The 18,048-nt window shown below is 43.8% G+C and overlaps 1 protein-coding gene across 3 annotated transcripts in view; it reads left to right on the top strand.

Annotated features, from left to right (window-relative positions):
- nme7 (NME/NM23 family member 7) overlaps positions 1–18,048 on the top strand; it is a 189,598-nt gene that overhangs the window by 74,509 nt on the left and 97,041 nt on the right. For all 3 annotated transcript variants that reach the window (XM_041210812.1, XM_041210814.1, XM_041210813.1), the window contains one exon: positions 17,204–17,268. In XM_041210812.1, coding sequence (XP_041066746.1) covers positions 17,204–17,268 — 65 coding nt within the window. The remainder of the gene's footprint in view (positions 1–17,203; positions 17,269–18,048) is intronic.

Genomic DNA, 18,048 nt, shown 5'->3' with positions numbered 1-18,048 from the left:
CTGAAGCAGTCCATGTCCAAATGCAGCAAGACCTGGACAATATCCAGGCTTGGGCTGATAAGTGGCAAGTAACATTCATGCCACACAAGTGGGTGAGTGCAGCTCTCATAACACTCAAGAAGCTTGACACCATTCACGACCAAGCAGCCTGCTTGATTGGCACCACATCCACAAACTTTTACTCCCTCCATCACTGACGCACAGTAGCAGCAGTTTGTATCATCTACAAGATGCACTGCAGGAATTCACCAAAGTTCCTTAGACAGCACCTTCCAAACTCATAACAACTACCACCTAGGACAAGAGCAGCAGGTAGATGGGAACACCACCTAGAAGTTCCCCTGCAAGTCACTCACCATCCTGACTTGGAAATATATCGCTGTTCCTTCACTCGCTGGGTCAAAATCCTGGAACTCCCTAACAGCACTCTGGGTGTACCTACATCACATGGACTGTAGTGGCTCAAGAAGGCAGCTCACCACCACCTTCTCAGGGGCAACTAGGGATGGGCAATAAATGCTGACCCAGCTAGCGAAGCCCACATCCTGTGAATAAATTTTTTTTAAAAATTGCCAGGCAATAACCATCTCCAACAAGAGAGGATCTAACCATCGTCCCATGACATTCAATAGCATTAGCATTGCTGAATCCCCCACTGCCAACATCCTGGGGGTTACCATTGACCAAGAACTGAACTGGACTAGCCATATAAATACTGTGGCTACAAGAGCAGGTCAGAGGCTAGGAATCCTGCATCAAGTAACTCACCTCCTGACTCCTCAAAACCTGTCCACCATCTACAAGGCACAATTCAGGAGTGTGATGGAAAACTCTCCACTTTCCTGGATGAGTGCAGTTCCCACAACACTCAGAAAGCTTGACACCATCCAGGACAAAGCAACCCGCTTGATTGTCACCCCACCCACAAACATTCACTCCCTCCACCACCAACGCACAGTGGCAGCAGTGTATACCATCTACAAGATGCACTGCAAGAACTCACCACCTTCCAAACCCATGACCACTACCATCTGTAAGGACAAGGGCAGCAGACAGATGGAAACACCACCACCTGGAAATTTCCTTTCAATCCACTCACCATCCTGACTTTGGAAATATATTGCCATTCCTTCATTGTTGCTGGGTCAAAATCCTGGAGCGCCCTCCCTAACAGCACTGTGGATGTACCTGTACCACATGGACTGCAGTGGCTCAAGAAGTCATATCACCACCACCTTCTCAGGGGCAATTGGAGATGGCCAATAAATGTTGGCCTAGCAAGCGACACCCACATCTCATGGATGATTAAAAAACAATCTACAATATGCCAAAGAACTTGACAGTTGGTTGTGAGAATTTGCATTTGTTGTTGACTGTGAGTCCTGCTTTCTGTAGGTGTTGTAGCATAGCTCGCACTCTATTGTCATATTCTGTCTGAGTGGATCCAGGAATCAGGACATCATCCATGTGACATACAACTCCCATCCAGTCCTTCTACATTGTCCTCTGGAAAAGTTCTGGCACTGATGTGATGCTGAAGAGTAATCTGTTGAAACAAAGCCTCCTTAAACGGTGTAATGAAGGTTGTGAGCAGCTTGGACACTTCATTGAGGGGTAGTTACCAAAACCACTATTTGCATCCAGCTTCATGAAGATTGAACGTTTTTCTAATTTTGCTAAGCTCTCATCTATAGATGACATAAGATGAACTTCGTGTTCAAATGCTTTGCTCAGCTGGGTAAAAGTGACTTAAATTCTGATAAGAGCCATTGGATTTTGGCATTGGGACCATCCCCAAGCACCAGCTTGTTGGCTCTCTCATAGATGAAATAACCCCTTGCTTCAACATAGAGTTAATTTCCTCCTTTACCTTTGGCAAGAGTAGATGAGAAAACTTTCTGGGTTTAAAAAGACACACTGGCTTTGTTTCAGAATGTAGAGTGATGCGGTATGCTATCTTCAGCTTTCTTATCCTATGAACAGCTGTGGAAAAACCTAAGGGTTTTAGGCAGACCTTCTTGGCGTTCCAGTTCCTTTACTTAAAGTTGGACAGGCAGGTCCTTTAACTAGCGCAATTACTTTTTAAATGGCCTCAATTGGCCGTTGACAGGTCAGCGGGTGCACAGCTGATTCGGCTGTGCCCCTGCAGACCTGAAAATTGAAATGACGCGGGGTGACTTCGGGAGTTCCGCCCGACGTCATCCCGTGTCATTTTACGCGTTGGCGTGCGGGTCCCGCCCCCGCATGCCGACCGGGAAATCCTGCACAGGATTACATTAGTATATCGCTCAGTTAGAATTAACCCCTTATATTACAGCAGTGTGTTGGGGGATATTTATATCATGATATGTCCTGTTGGGTCCATGAATTGCCTTAAACATTGTATTGCAACACAATCTATTTACGCAATGCTTTAATTTAAGATGTAGTTATTGAATTGTGGAAATAGACTTTGTGAGGATGACCTTTTTGCTTTGCAGTGACAGATAGAGATTGCTAGAATCATGTCATGTCAACACTGCTAGAATGTCAGGTCCATTTGAGTATCTGAGGAAAGAAACTTGTGAACAGAGCATGACAGCGGCCAATTCAGAAAGAAACAGTGGGTTAATAGTGGGTTTGGATAGTTTGTGTGTGTGTGTGTGTGTGTAGGATTTAATTGAATTGGAGACAGCTGGTCTGGAGGCTTTGACTCATCAAAAGAAGCTGGGTTTGAAATGCTAAATATGTAAATATGGCTGAAGTTTTAGAATGTGAGGTGAGGAGAATTTGCATTTTTAGATAAATCAGGGTAGTTTGAATTTCAAAGAGATGGTAGGATGTTACACCTAGCCAGAGAAGCTAGGCCAAGCAATGTGTTTATTTTCCCAAAGGTTACTGATAGTATTAGTGCCATGAAAAGATTTATATTATGAGAAAGGTAAAGTTTCAAAGACATATGGGAACAATGAAATTTGCTTTAAAAGGGAGAACCATGTGTGAAGGGGAAGAGGCCATGTGTCAGATGAAAAAGGCGTTGCAAGATCTACCAGAAGTGTGAAAAGCCTCCAGTATTTGTGCATTAAGCTGCTGTCTACAGAAGCTGAAGTTGGGAAAAGCCACGTTGAATTCGACTGTCCATAGTATTGTGGTGATTTTGCCTGGATCTGTTTAAAATCTATTTTTTTTTTTACTGTTGCCTTAATGGGGGGTGTAACTGGAGGTCAGATTAATTAGGTGTTTTAGGAGTTATTGTAGTAAATTGTAGACCTATGTGTGTTCTTGAGATCTTTTCTTTTGTTAATAAATGTTTAATTTAGTTTTGTAAAAATCTCTAGAATCTTGGTGGACTTATTACTACTGAAATCAGGGCACACATTTCGAAATAAAATACAAATTTCAAAATCATTATGACCACGTGATCAATTTTCCCTTGTAGATTTGATGCACCTGGCACACATCATCTGCCACGTCATAATGCAAAGAAGTTGTTGAAAAGGTGGCAAAAATAAATGCTTTATTTTTTTGGATCTATTTGATGTAATTCCACGTGTAGCAGCCATTGTCATTTTCATTGAAGAGTCAGTGTTTGGACCCACCCATCCATTCTGTGTTTAATATGGAACATCAACACAGAGCCACTCATTGTTACTTGCTTTTAGTTTGCTAATACTCAGAATTATAGAATTACATCTATGGCAGCTACAAATAATAATAATAAATAAAAACTACTAGTTATGCCTTAGCCTAATTATGTTTTTGGTCCAATTTGCCACAGTTTCATGCTGTAATGCAAGCATTATCTGATAAATGAGCCCCGATAATAGTGGGGAACCAGGGAGGGTGCAGGGCAGCCTGTAATTGGGTGAGTAACCCAAGGTTGGAGATGTGGAAGCCCCGCCGATCTTGATGACAGTGCCTCATTAGAATATTGTTAGACTGCCTTCTGCAGTAGCCTACCAAATTGACAGGCATGTGGGAAGAAATATGATCATCACTGGTCCTTTCCAAGGTATTCTTGCAACTTAATTAGATGGTATTTTAATTAATCTTGCAAGAAACAGACATTTCATTCAAGCGAGGTGTCAAATTACAACTGCTTTTCTTGCTGTGGGCTGTCAGGGTTTGGAATCATAATGTGCAGACTATGACTTAATTCAAAGAGAGAGGATTACTGTTTCTTTGTAAAGTAATTATTTATGAGCATTTTTGTTCAATATGGATACACTTCAGTTTTTCCATGCTGTGTTCCATGCCTTGATAAGCACACACATGCAATAGAGAGGTGTGCACATTGCATAATTCTCATTTCTTGTTATCAACATATGAGCGTACAAAATAGGAGCAGAAGTATGCCATTCGGCCCCTTGAGCCTGCGCCGCCATTCATTAAGATCATGGCTGATCTGTTTGTTTTGAATAGCACATTCCCATCTATCTCTGATACCATTTGATTCCTTGCCTAACAAGAACTATTCTACGATAAAAGCAAAATATTGTGAATGCTGGAAATCTGAAACAAAAACAGAAAATGCTGGAAAATCTCAGCAGGTCTAGTAGCATCTGCAGAGGGAGAAACAGATTTAACGTTTCGAGTCCATATGACCCTTCTTCAGAAACACCTGACTTGAAACGTTAACTCTGCTTCCCTCTCCACAGATGCTGCTAGACCTGCTGAGTTTTCGCAGCATTTTCTGCTTTTGTTGAAGAACTACTCTACCTCCGTCTTAAAAATATTCAGTGACCCTGCCTCCACTGCCTTTTGAGGCAGAGTTCCAAAGTCGCACAACACTCAGAGAAAAAATTTCTCCTCATCTCTGTTCTAAAAGGGCAGCCCCTAATTTTAAAATGGTGCCCCCTAGTTCTAGGCTCGCCCACAAGGGGAAACATCCGTTCCACGTCCACCTTGTCAGTACCGTTCAGGATCTTATATACTTTAACCAAGTTGCTCCTCACTCTTCTAAACTCCAGTGGAAACAAGTTTGTCTAACCTGTCCTCATAAGACAACCCGCTTATTCTAGGGTATCAATCTAGTAAACCTCCTCTGAACTGCTTCCAATGCACTTACACCCTTCCTTAAATAAGTAGACCAAAACTGCACACAGTATTTGAGATGTGGTCTCACCAATGTCCTGTCTAACTGAAGCATAACATCCTTTTATGTTCAATTCCTTTTTAATAAAGGATAGAATTCCATTAGCCTTCTTAATTACTTGCTGTACCTGCATACTAACTTTCTGTGACTCATGCACTAGAACATCTAGTTCCCACTGCAGCTCTGAATTCTGCAACCGTTCTCCATTTAAGTAATACTCTGCTTAATGCTTAAGTAATATTCTTCCTGCCAAAGTGAACAACTTCACATTTTCCCCATGATACTCCATCTGCCACATTTTTGTCCACTCAGTCATCCCATCTATATCTGCCTGCACCTCCTTATGTCCTCTTCATAACATAGTTTCCTACCTATCTTTGTGTCATCTGCAAATTTAGCTATCATGCCTTCACTCCCCTCAACTAAGCCATAGCATGGTTAAAAATCAAAGTGGGATTACCTGTTCCTTATAAGTTGATATTTGATATAAGGGTTGTTTTCAGTATATCTGTTTCAATTTTGTTTTTGCTGTACAGGTTTCTCTGGTTACCTCCCTTTGCTATGTTGACTTGAACCAGGAGCTGAGCATGAAATCTAAGCCACTATCTCAGTACAATATTGAGGGAGTGCTATGTATTGGAAGTGAAATGAGATTTTGGGGGTAATTTTCACCTTCACTGTTTGGATGGCAAACTGCTGTTGCAGATTGGCTGCTAATGATAGAAAGTGATCAATTTAGTTTCCATGGTCATGAAAATTGAGTGGGTCCTATAATAGTTAGATGATGCATGCCAGTTTACTGCCTAAACGGTAAAGCTAAAGTCTACCCCTATTCATGTGAGGCCTGTGTGTCTATTCTGGTGCTTCAGGTGGATGTTAAAGCTCCTAGGGCAGGATGTTTTCCTTGTTTTCTGGTCAGCATTCCTCTCTCTTGCTGTACACAATATGGCTGCCACTTTTATACACACAACAGCATTCACCTCGTGCAAAAATTGATGCATTGCATATGAAACATTTTGAAATGTTTTTGAGATGAGTTTTTTTAGTCCTTTTGTCCCAATGTTTATTGGTTAATTGTGAAACGTTGAGACTGTTCTTCATTTCTAACGTAAACCTGGACTGTGGTCAAGACCAAAAGTTAACAAAAGAATGGCTTAGCTTATTTTTAAAATAATTGTTGTTGCCTCAAAGCATAAAGTTAATTTTAACTAATTTTAGCAGAAAAATGACATGAACAGAAAATGCTTAACTTCTGGAAAGAGTGTTGCAGACTTTATGTGTTTACTGGTTCTCAGGATTCCAATTCCTCCAAAGTTCAATTAACATAACAAAACACATTTTTTTCTTATTTTAAGGTAATTTTGACAAAAATGCATATTATTTACAAGGTTCCCTTTTTTGACTTTACTGTTCTTATTTTGATAATTTCAGAACATCAGCACAAAAGGAAATTACACATTCATTTTAAAGCCAAGATATTGGCTATGAAGACCCAAATTCTGTCATTCCCCTTTTAAAATCTTTGTTAACTGATTTGAAACTGGTGATGCAATCAGTCTTGATGAATTTTGAAATCCACACAATGCAATCAGTGTGACCGTCTCCAATGCTGCTGCAGCCTGTTGCACTATCTACTGCTCGTAACTCTCACCACCCACCTCCCATTGCTGTAAATCCATAACTGATTGATTACTCCTACACATAGCAATACCCCTCCTTTGCCCATCTGCCTACCCTCTTGCCATCCATCTAACAGATTGCACCCATTCAACTGACCCTTACCCAGGTCCCTCATAGTTGCACACTGTCATAGTACAATCGTGTGACTTAGAGGGAGTAAGCCAGTAGGGTAGTAAGTGGTTGGGCATACAGCATACTATGTGGGAGTGACAGCAACAAAATCCAGGCTATCATGCATTTGAACAGGCCCATTTTAAACCCCCACCCCCATTCTAACAGTACTCTTTAATAAGATAGAGAACATGGTTAGTGCAATGTAAGCATACAAATGTGAGAGAGACCATTCGAAGCTGAATGCCTTTTGAGCCTTTTTAAAATTTTGAATGCCACAATATCTCTCTGAGAGAGTGGAGGAAGAGTGGGAGGTTCTGCGCCCCATTTCAGTGGCCAGAGTCAGTGGCATAAGATGAAAGGCACTGTACTGGAGTGCAGGAGGAGATGTCAGAGTCAAAGGTATCTGTGCACTGCTCCCCGTGGAGGACGGAGGAAAATACCAATGAAGTTCCAGTGGGTAGGAATGTTGAGCCTTAAGAGTCTTCTTTTGGGATGCAGTATTTGGATAATCAGATGCAGATGTGTGAACATCTGACACAGTTCCCTGAGGCAATGCGAGCTCAAACTTTTCGAGTAGAGCAGTCCATCATGGTGTTGAGCTCCACATTGTCATGGGCTCGACCGCATGAGCTCTGACCATAAAAGAATGGCCACTCTCATGGAGAGACAGATGCAACAACACTCTAAGAGTGGATGCAAGAGTAATGTCATGACCTGCAAAGGCTGCAAGGCTGACTCAATAGCCTGGATCAGTCTACTTAGATTTTGAGAGCTGACATCCATGGAAGTTGCGTTCCCTTAACAGGACGATTGCACTGTTGGCACAGCAGTTGCTGGAATGGACGACTGCTACGCACCAGCAGCCAGCCCCATCAACCCCACCTGAAAGCTAACCTAGTGCTGTGAAGGTTAGTGAGGAAGGTGAAGGTACCAAGAGCTTCTCAGCACCCTCATCTTCTCCCAACTCCCCAGCCTCTCCGCCAGAGCTCTCCTCTGCTCCACAGGTGCCAGTGACCACAGCTGCCAATGCAGGGATACAGAGGCTGTGGTCTGAAGGAGGTCCCCAACACATGCCTGTATGACAAGGTCAGCTACCACACTCCTCAATGCCACGTAGAATGAGAAGTGAGTAGTCTGCCTCCACCTCTTCTGAGGCAACACAGGAGTTATGGGAGCATTGCATGCTGCAGATGCCGCAGCTCCTGAAACTGGACCAAGGAGGTAATGTGGAAGTTTATTCAAGAAGCTGGTCTAACACAGCTGTGGCCTCACACTTTGTAGGAGTGTTCATGAGCACAAGGCAACATTTCGCCTCAAGCACTAATGTTTCACCATGGTTACATTATCACTTTGCACATATCACTATTATTCACTTTGTATTTACAATGTATGGATGTGTTTTTACATTTGATGGGACAAATGGCTGCCTCCTGCGCTGTAACAATTCTGTGATTCTGTGATATCAATACAGTCAAAGATGTCTCGGTCTGCTTTTGTATACCAAAAACCTCAATGACAGTGTTAGCAACTTGAAGGCTATTTTTACCAGTAACAGTGAAGACTGCATGATGAGGTCTACCTTGCAATGACATCATCAGGAGCAAAGATATGACATATATGTCAGGCATTGGAAGGCTTCAACAAAAGCAAAATACTGTGGATGTTGGAAATCTGAAATAAAAACAGGAAATGATGGAAAAACTCAGCAGGTCTGGCAGCAACTGTGGAGAGGGAAACTAAGTTAATGTCTCAAGTCCATACGACTCTTCAGAGCTAAAGAGAGGTAGAAATGTGATGGATTTTATACTGTTTAAGGCGGGGGGGTGGAGCAGGTGGAGCAAAATGGGCAACAAAAATCACTGGAGCATTGTAGCAAGTCAAGGACGGACATGTGGGCATGAGAGCAAGATGGTGAGTTGCAATGGCAAGCAGCAGAAAGGTCTGGGTCATGCTTGCGGACTGAGCGAAGGTGTTCTGCAAAATGGTCACCCAATCTGCGTTTAGTCTCCCCAGTGCAAAGCAGACCACATTGTGAGCAGCAAATACAGTAGACCAAATTGAAAGAGGTGCAAGTGAAGCACTGCTACACCTGAAATGAATGTTTTGGGCCTTGGATGGTGAGGAGGGAGGAGGTAAAGGGGCAGCTGTTGTACCTTCTGCGATTGCAGGGTAAGGTACCACGAAAGGGGATGAGGAGGCAGGGGTGATGGAGGTGTGGATCAGGATGTCATGGAGAGAACGGTCCCTACGGAATGTTAACAGGAGGTTGAGGGAAAGATGTGTTTGGTGGTGGTATTATGTTGGAGTTGGCAGAAATGATGGAGGATGATCCTTTGAATGCAAAGCTGGTGGGGTGAAAAGTGAGGACAAGGGGGTTCCTAATTTGGTTCTGGGAGGGAAGGGAAAGAATAATGGCAGAGGTGCAGGAGATGGGTTGGACATGGTTGAGGGCCTTGTCAACCACGGAGTTGGTTGGTGGGGGCAGTGGGGGAACCCTCCACTACAACTCCTCACACCCTGCTTCTTGTAGGAACTCCATCCCATTCTCCCACTTCCTTCTTCCTCCGTCACACCTGTTCTGACGATACTACGTTCCAAAATGGCGCTTCTGACATGTCTCCCTTTTTCCTGAACCGAGTGTTCCCCCCACTGTATCTGACCCATCTCCCACATCTCTGCCCTCACACCTTTCCCTCCTTCCCAGAACCATGATGATAGGGTCCCCCTTGTCCTCACTTTTCACCCCACCAGCCTCCGCTTTCAAAGGATCACCCACTGACATTTCCGTCAACTCCAGCATAATTCCACCACCAAACACATCTTCCCCTCACCCCCCCCGTCAGCATTCCGTAGGAACTGTTCTCTCAAGGACACCCTGGCCCACTCCTCCATCACCCCCAACTCTTCATTCCCTTCCCGCGGCACCTTCCCCTGCAACCACAGAAGGTGCAACACTTGCCCATTTACCTCCTCCCTCCTCACTGTCCAAGTCTCCAAACATTCATTTCAGGTGAAGAAGTGCTTCACTTGCACTTCCTTCAATTTGGTCTACTATATTTGCTGCTCCCAACGCAGTCTCCTCTACATTGGAGAGACTAACCACACACTGGGTGACTGCTTTGTGGAACACTTTTACTCAGTCAGCAAGCAACACCCAGACCTTCCTTTTGCTTGCCATTTCAACTCACCACCTTGCTTTCATGCCCACATGTCTATCCTTGGCCTGCTACAATATGAAGCCCAATGCAAACTGGAGGAACAGCACCTCATCTTCCAATTAGGCACTTCACAGCCTTCTGGACTTAACATTGGGTTCAACAATTTTAGAACTTGAACTCTCTCCTCCACCTTGACCTTTTTTTTGATCCAATTTTTTTCTCCAAACCCACCACCCACCACCACAGGGCCATCTGTCACTTGTTCTTATCATTTGCTTTCATGGAACGCTGACCCTTGTTCTGCTACTAACATTCTGCTTTCTTACTTTTATGCTATTACCAGCACCTTCTTTATTCTTTAACACTACCATTAACACTCCTTTTGTCTTGTTTCCATGACATCTTTGTCAAATCTCTCCTGAGCTCCCACCTATCTCTGACTATTTATTTTACTCTGCCTGCTCCACCCCCACTTAAACACTATAAAATCTATCACGTTTCTACCTCTTTATCTCTGAAAAGTGATATGGACTCGAAACGTTAACTCTGTTTCTCTCTCCACAGGTGCTACTGAATTTTTCCAGCATTTTCTGTTTTTATATTGGAAGGCTTCATTCTTTTTGGTTCTACAAATAAGGCAGTAGTACACCAAGGGCAGAATTTTACTTCCACGGGCGGGCGCCTGACCTGAACGGGCGTAAAATCGCATGAGATGATGTAGGGCGAGCGTCCCAATGTCATCGCGCACTTGTGCGATATTTCACTCAGCGGGGACGCACAGCACTCGGAAGAGCACCCGCCAACAATTAAGCGTGTAGTTAAACCCATTAACGGCGCAATTGTCAACGATTTTTTTTGTGGCCTGTCCAACCTTTTGGTTGGCGGACAGGCCAATCAGCCAGGCAGCCTTTACATTTTTGATGAAACCTCATCCAACGGTGGGATGAAATCTCTGTTAGGAAATAAAATAAAAAGAAATAGCTGGGGACAGCATTTTTATGAGTTATGCTTTCAGTGCTTGATTGTGCTGCATGGACGTTTTTTGCAGCATTTTTGTACTTTCTTTTATTATTTGGATGTCTGCAGCTCCCTGAGGCAGTTATCTGCTTTCAGGGACCTCAGTGGAAGAGCTCACCCGCACCTGCGGTGATACTGTCACATAGAAAAACATAGAAACTAGGAGCAGGAGTAGGCCATTCAGCCCTTTGAGCCTGCTCCACCATTCAATATGATCTTGCCTGATCCTGTATCTCAATGCCATATTCTCACTTTCTCTCCATACCTTTTGATGCCCCTAATATCCAAAAAATGATCAGTTTCTTTCTTGAATATACTCAATGACCCAACCTCCATAGCCTTCTGTGGTAGAGAATTCCACAGGTTGACCACCCTCTGAGTGAAGAAATTTTTCCTCATCTCATTCCTAAATGGCCTGCCCTGTAACCTGAGACTGTGGCCCCTGGTTCTAGACTCCCCAATCAGGGGAAACATCCTCTCTGCATCTAGTCTGTCTAGCACTGTTAGAATTTTATACGTTTCAATCAGATCCCCTCTCATTCTTCTAAACTCTAGTGAATACTGGCCCAGTTGAACCAATGTCTCCTCATACAAGAGTCCTGCCATCCCCAGTGTCAGCCTTGTGAACCTTCGCTACACTCCCTCTATGGCAAGCATATCCTTTCTTAGGCAGGGAGTCCAAAACTGGACACAATACTCCAGGTGTGGTCTCACCAAGGCCTTGTATAACTGCAGTAAGACATCCCTAATTCTGAACTCAAATCCTTTTGCATTTGCCTTCCCAACTGCGTGCTGCACCTGCCTGTTTACTTTCATTGACTGATGTACAAGGACATCCAAGTCCCTTTGTACATCCACATTTCCCAATATATCACCATTTAAATAATACTCTGCCTTTCTGTTTTTCATATCAAAGCATATCACATTTATCCACATTATACTGCATCTGCCATGTGTTTGCCCACATACGCAACTTGTCTAAATTGCCCTGAAGCATCCTTGCATCCTCCTTACAACTCACAACCCCGCTCAGATTTGTATCATCAGTAAACTTGGAAATATTGCATTTCCTGATCTAAGCCTGCGGTACACCACTAGTCACTGCCTGCCATCTGGAAAAAGACCCCTGCCATTCTTCCCTCTTCCCACCCCCACCCCAGCAACACTGAGCTTTTCAGCGCGTGTCTCACATTGGCTGCCCGTTTATTGACCAGCCAGCGTGAATTCAGGGGCCTGTTTTCCGTCTGCTCCCGGGCCTGCCGATCGCACGCGCCCAGTGAGTGAAAAATTCAGGCTCAAGGGTTGTGAATTGAGATGATCCTGGCATCAGTTATTGTCCATCAACGATTGACTTTAAGGGAGGCTCAATGATCAAACTCGACGATTGGATGCAGTTCATCAGGTGCACTTCAAACATGAGTGCTGGGTGCAAGACAGTCATCTGCATGTGAATGTTATGCAGTCAATTAAGTGGTTATTCCACAGGCCAAGATGTCACGTTTGCTCAAGGGAAGAGTACTTGTGTGTTCTCCCAATTACATGGGAAGCTTTTGTCTTCCAGATGGTCGAGGCTGTGATTTGGTAAGGGAGCTGAGGTTTAAGGGAACATTGCATGCTGCAGTGGGTTGCACACTCCTGAAACTGGACCATAGAGGTGCAAGGATCATGCAGAAATTAATTCAAGGAGCTGGTCTAGCATAGCTGTGTGCTCACCCTGTGCCATTTGCATTAGCTGCAGTTCTGTTAGCACATACAATCACACTTATTGGGTGTATAGCTATTTGGTGTGCAGTCATGCTTCCTACTGGCACCCTCAGCATACAGAGGATGGTTTGAGTATGCACAGGTTGGAGATTTTGCTGCCTCTTTGACAGCCATTGGCAGAAATGTGAAGGAATTCTTAAGTTGTGTTTGTGCAATATCTTGAGGCCAAGGGTTATGTTTGTGATGGTTAAGCCATATTTATGTAATTGATTGATATTTTTTGCTGTTGACTTTCTCCCTTGTTGGAGATGGGCATATCCCTGAGGAACTGTGGCTTCAATGTTAAAGGTTTATTATGTGGAAGATGCTCACCAGGGACTAGCTGATGGTAAGTGTGACCTCTTGGGACCTTAGGTGGATCTATTTTAGATTAGGATGCTTCTGGCGATGACCCCTCCCTGCAAAAGATCAGCTGTGGCTATATGGGCCTGCGTCTCGGCTGCTCTGCCATTGCTGCCCTCTTCCTCCTCCTCCACACCAGATCCTTGAGAATGGACATGGGGTTCTCCTTCTTCCTTCTTCTTCCTCCTTCTTCCTCGACCTCCTCCTAGACCTCCTTGACCTCCTCCTCGACTTCCTCCTTCTCCTCGACCTCCTCCTTCTCCTCGACCTCCTCAGATGTTGCAGCTCTGGGTCCTGCTTCTTCCCCTTCCAGTTGTAGACCTCTCCACTGAAAAATATTGTGCAGCATGCAGCACGTCACTACTATTTGGGATACCCTTGCAGTGGAATACTATAGAGCTCCACCTGAGTGGTCAAGGCACCTGAAGCGCATTTTGAGAATGCCAGTAGCCTGCTCTATTTTACTCTGGGTCACCACATTGCTGTTTTAGATCTGTTTGGGCTCTGTTTGTGGCTGTCTAAAGGAGGTCATTAGCTACCTCCTTAAGGGGCTACCTACCCCTTATTCCCCAGAAGCCAACCACGGATCTGTGTCAGTGTTTGAAAAGCTGAAGCATTTGGGAATTCCTCAGTATTGAGTTGTGGTAGCTACCAGGGTATCGTACGTAGACATGCAGGGACACCTTGCTGTGATCACACACCACCTGCACATTCAGGGAGTGGAAGGGTTTTTGGTTCACGAAGGCATCAGGTTGATGAGTTGGAGCCCTTATGGCGTCATGGATGTAGTCAATAACCCCCTCCACCTGAGAGAAGTCTGCTAATAGTGCAAACCCCTTGGCTCTCTGTATTTGAGATGCCATATCCAGTGGGAAGTGAATGTGCTCCCCCCCCACCCCTGCAGTGAACAAAGAGGGCATTAGTTAATGCCTTGGTGCAGCTGTGTGCGGCTGACTGTGATATTCTGCAGAGTTCTCCTAGAGAGCCCAGGAAAGAGCCAGCTGCATAAAAATTCAGCGCCATGGTAACCTTGACAGCTACTGACAGGGCACGAGGATCAGCAGACTGTGGTTCAAAATTTGTACCATGCCATGTATATTGACCAACTTAACCTGAGCCTCCTTCTGCATTGTTTTTCAGTCATATTTAGATATAACCATGTAGTCAGTTGACCCTTACTTCAGGATAAAACCTGGTTGCCATCCTCTACCTCCCCCGCCGGTGCACACTGCACTGCCTCTAACTCCTGGCCTGGTGCCCTCCCTCTGGCCTCGCATCCACTTTCCTCTATGGTGCAAATGTATGAAGGTGCCATCCCCATTTTGGTTCTTCTTTGGCCCAATGCGCAGTGCTACCTTCTCTAGCACACTCTCCTCCTTAAATTCTTTAGTTAATCTCGGATAGTTGGTCCTCCTCTTAGAATTTTTCTTTATAGTTGGAATATACTTATTCTGAGTATTTTGAAATATCCTCTTAAATGTCTGCCACTGCTTCTCTATTAATCTAATCTTCAGCCTAGAATCCCAGTCCAATTCAGCTAGCTCAGCTTTCATGCACACATAATTGCCCCAATTTAAGTTTAAAATACTAGTCTTAGACCCACTCTCCTCTCTTTTCAAACCAATATAAAATTCAATCATATTGTGGTCACTGCTACCTAGGGGTGTCTGAGGTGATTAATTAATCCTGTCACTTTAAACAATACCAAGTCTAATATAACCTGCTCTCTGGTTGGTTCCAGAACGTGCTCCTCGAAGAAACTCCCTTGAAAGCATTCTATGAGCTCCTCATCCGGGCTACTACTGCCAATCTGATTTTTGCAGTTTATATGTAGATTAAAATCACCCATGCTTATTGCTGTCCCTTTATCAGAAGCACACAATATTTCTTCCTGTATACTTTGTCCTTCATTGTGGTTACTCTTAGGGGACTTGTAGACCACTTCCACTAGTGACTTCTTTCCCCTGCTATTCCTCATCTCTTTCCAAACCGATTCTACATCTTAATCTCTTGAACCAAGGTCAACGTCATCCTTAATTAACAGTGCTATCCCTCCACCTCTATCTAGCTTCTTATTCTTCTTGAATATCATATACCCCTCAATATACAGGATCCAATGCTTGTCATCTTGCAACCACGTCTCCGTAATGGCTATCAATCATATTTATTCAATGTGCACTATCAATTCATTTACTTTGTTTTGAATGCTACGTGCGTTCAGATAGAGAGCTTTTAGTTTTGTCTTTTTGTTATCTTTGTAATCATTGTCTGAGGAGTCGCGAATGGTGCTGAACATTGCACGATCATGAGCGCACATCCCCACTTTTGACTTTATAATGGAGAGAAAATCTTTGGTGAAACAGCTGAAGGTGGTTTGGCCCAGGACACTACCCTGAGAAAGACCTGCAGTGAAGTCCTAGGACTGAGATGATTGACCTCCAACAACCACAGCCATCTTCCTTTGTGCTAGGTATGACTAAAACCAGTGGAGAGTTTTCCCCCTTATTTTCATTGATACTGGTTTTGCTAGGGCTCCTTGGTGCCATACTCTGTCCAATACTGCCTTAATGTCAAGTGCAGTCACTCTTGCTTCTGGAGTTCAGCTCTTTTGTCCATGTTTGGACCAAGGCTGTAATGAGTTCAGGAGCTGAGTGGCCCTGGTGGAAGTCAAACTTTATTAGTGAGCAGGTTATTGCTAAGTAAGTGCTGCTTGATAACAATGTGGATGACACCTTCTATCACTTTGATGATCGAGAGTAAACTGATGGGGCAGTAATTGGCTGGGTTGGATTTGTCCTGCTTTTTGTGGACAGATTGGAACTGGGCAATTTTTCACGTTGCCAGTTAGATGCCAGTGTTGTAGCTGTATTGGAACAGCTTGGCTGGGGGTCTGGCTATCTCTGGAGGTCTTCAGTATTATTGCCAGAGTGTTGTCAGGGCCCTTAGCTCTTGCAGTATTCTAGTGTCTTCAGCCATTTTTTGATATCACGTGTAGTGAACCGACATGGCTGAAGTCTGGCATCTGTGACGCTGGATGCTCAGGAGGAGGCCAAGATTGGATCATCCACCTGGCACTTATGGCTGAAGATTGTAGCTAATGCTTTAGTCTTGTCTTTTGCACTGATGTGCTGGGCTCCCCCCATCATTGAGGATGGAGTATTTGTGGAGCCCTCTCCCCCAGTGGGTTATTTAGTTGTCCACCACCATTTACGACTGGACTGCAATGGCAGGACTGCAGAGCTTAGATATGATCTGTTGGTTGTGGGATTGCTTAGCTCTGTCTATTGCATGCTGTTTGGTTGAGACTTCATTTTTAGGTCTGTTTGGTGCTGCTCCTGGCATACCCTTCTGCACTCTTCATTGAACCAGGGTTGATACCTCAGCTTGATGGTAATGGTAGAGTTGGGGGTATGCAAGGCCATAAGATTACAGATTGTGGTCGTATACAATTCTGCTGCTGCTGATGGCCCACAGCGCCTCATGGGTGCCCAGTTTTGAGTTACTAGATCTGGTCACTGTCAAGTGATCCCTATTGAAAGTATGCAGAAGTCAACATTAGAGAGGAAGGGAAAAGAGAATGGAGAAAAATGAACTCTTAAGGTAAATGCAACTTTAAAATGTCTTCACCTTGGTCACCTTCAATCCTGTTCAAGATGAAATAATTTCCCTCAGCACTTATGGGCTACAGAAGGGAATATCTGCTTGGGTTCCCTGATTGGTGCCCAGGGACCACTTTGTGGTCCTTAGGCAAGGATGGGATTGGGCTCAGCTGTGATGCTCTTTCAGATGAAAATAACTTGTGACATTCAGCGTTTAAGCTCAAACATGAAGAATGACCATTTGATTGAGTAACCTGTCGACCTGTGGGCCCTATGAAACTGTATGAGTCAGCACCTTGAAGAGGAGAAGAGAAAATCTAGAGCTGGTATTAAATAATTGTATCTGATGAAGTAATTTTCAAATTTACTCATTGATTTTATTTTCTAAAACAAAATTAGTGAACTATTGTTGAATTTTCTGAGAATTCTGTCACTTTAAATTTTTTTATTTATAGGTCTGCTTGGAAAGATTTTGGATGCCATTGAAGAATGGGGATTTAAATTTACTGCATTTCAATTGGTAAGCAGACTCATTATTTTGTAAAAATACTATATTTAAAAGTCATTTTATGTGTGAAACTGTGTGGGCCACTATTAGTTGGGAGACTTTGCTGGGATATATTGCCAGGAGCCTCCGGTCCTTTCATGGCACAATACAATCCATATTGTGAATCAATCATTCCTATATGGTTCTTCGTATACTTCATCTGTTCGGGCAGGGTAGGTTGTGAATGGGTTTAATGAACCATGGTAAAAGGGAGTGATCCACATACAATCATTCTCCAAGATTCTTTGGAAATGTAAGAATATCTTGAGATGAAAGCATTGTGGCAGCTGCATTGGAACCAAGCATGTTCTGTGTTTTGTGATCACATACAAGCTACATATTGATAGAGAGGAATCACTTGTAACTGACAAAGTCCCTTGCAAAAAGAGTGTAGTTAATAGCACCCTGTATTTTGAGGAAGCTAGCCATTGCAGAGAACCCCAGGATACTCATTTGACAGTCATCACTCAACTTCTCATCTACATGCTGCCCTTCAACAACCTCATTCTGAAAACACAGCATCAGTTTCCATGTATATGCTGACTACACCCAGCTCTAACTCATCACTGGCTCTCTTGACCCTTCCATTGCCTTTACTTTGTCACACTATCTGTCCATATCCAGTACTAGAAGAGTTGAAATTTCCTACAACTACATGTTGGGAAAGCTGAAGGCGCATTGTCATTGTTTCCTGGAACAAATTCTATTCCCTACTAACCATCTCCATCTCTCTCCTTGACCCCTGTCTGAAGT

Source organism: Carcharodon carcharias, chromosome 18, assembly GCF_017639515.1.
Source record: "Carcharodon carcharias isolate sCarCar2 chromosome 18, sCarCar2.pri, whole genome shotgun sequence".
NCBI classification, from domain to species: Eukaryota; Metazoa; Chordata; class Chondrichthyes; order Lamniformes; family Lamnidae; genus Carcharodon; species Carcharodon carcharias.
The sequence above is the reverse complement of the archived record's forward strand: the minus strand, read 5'-3'. Positions and strand labels throughout refer to the sequence as shown.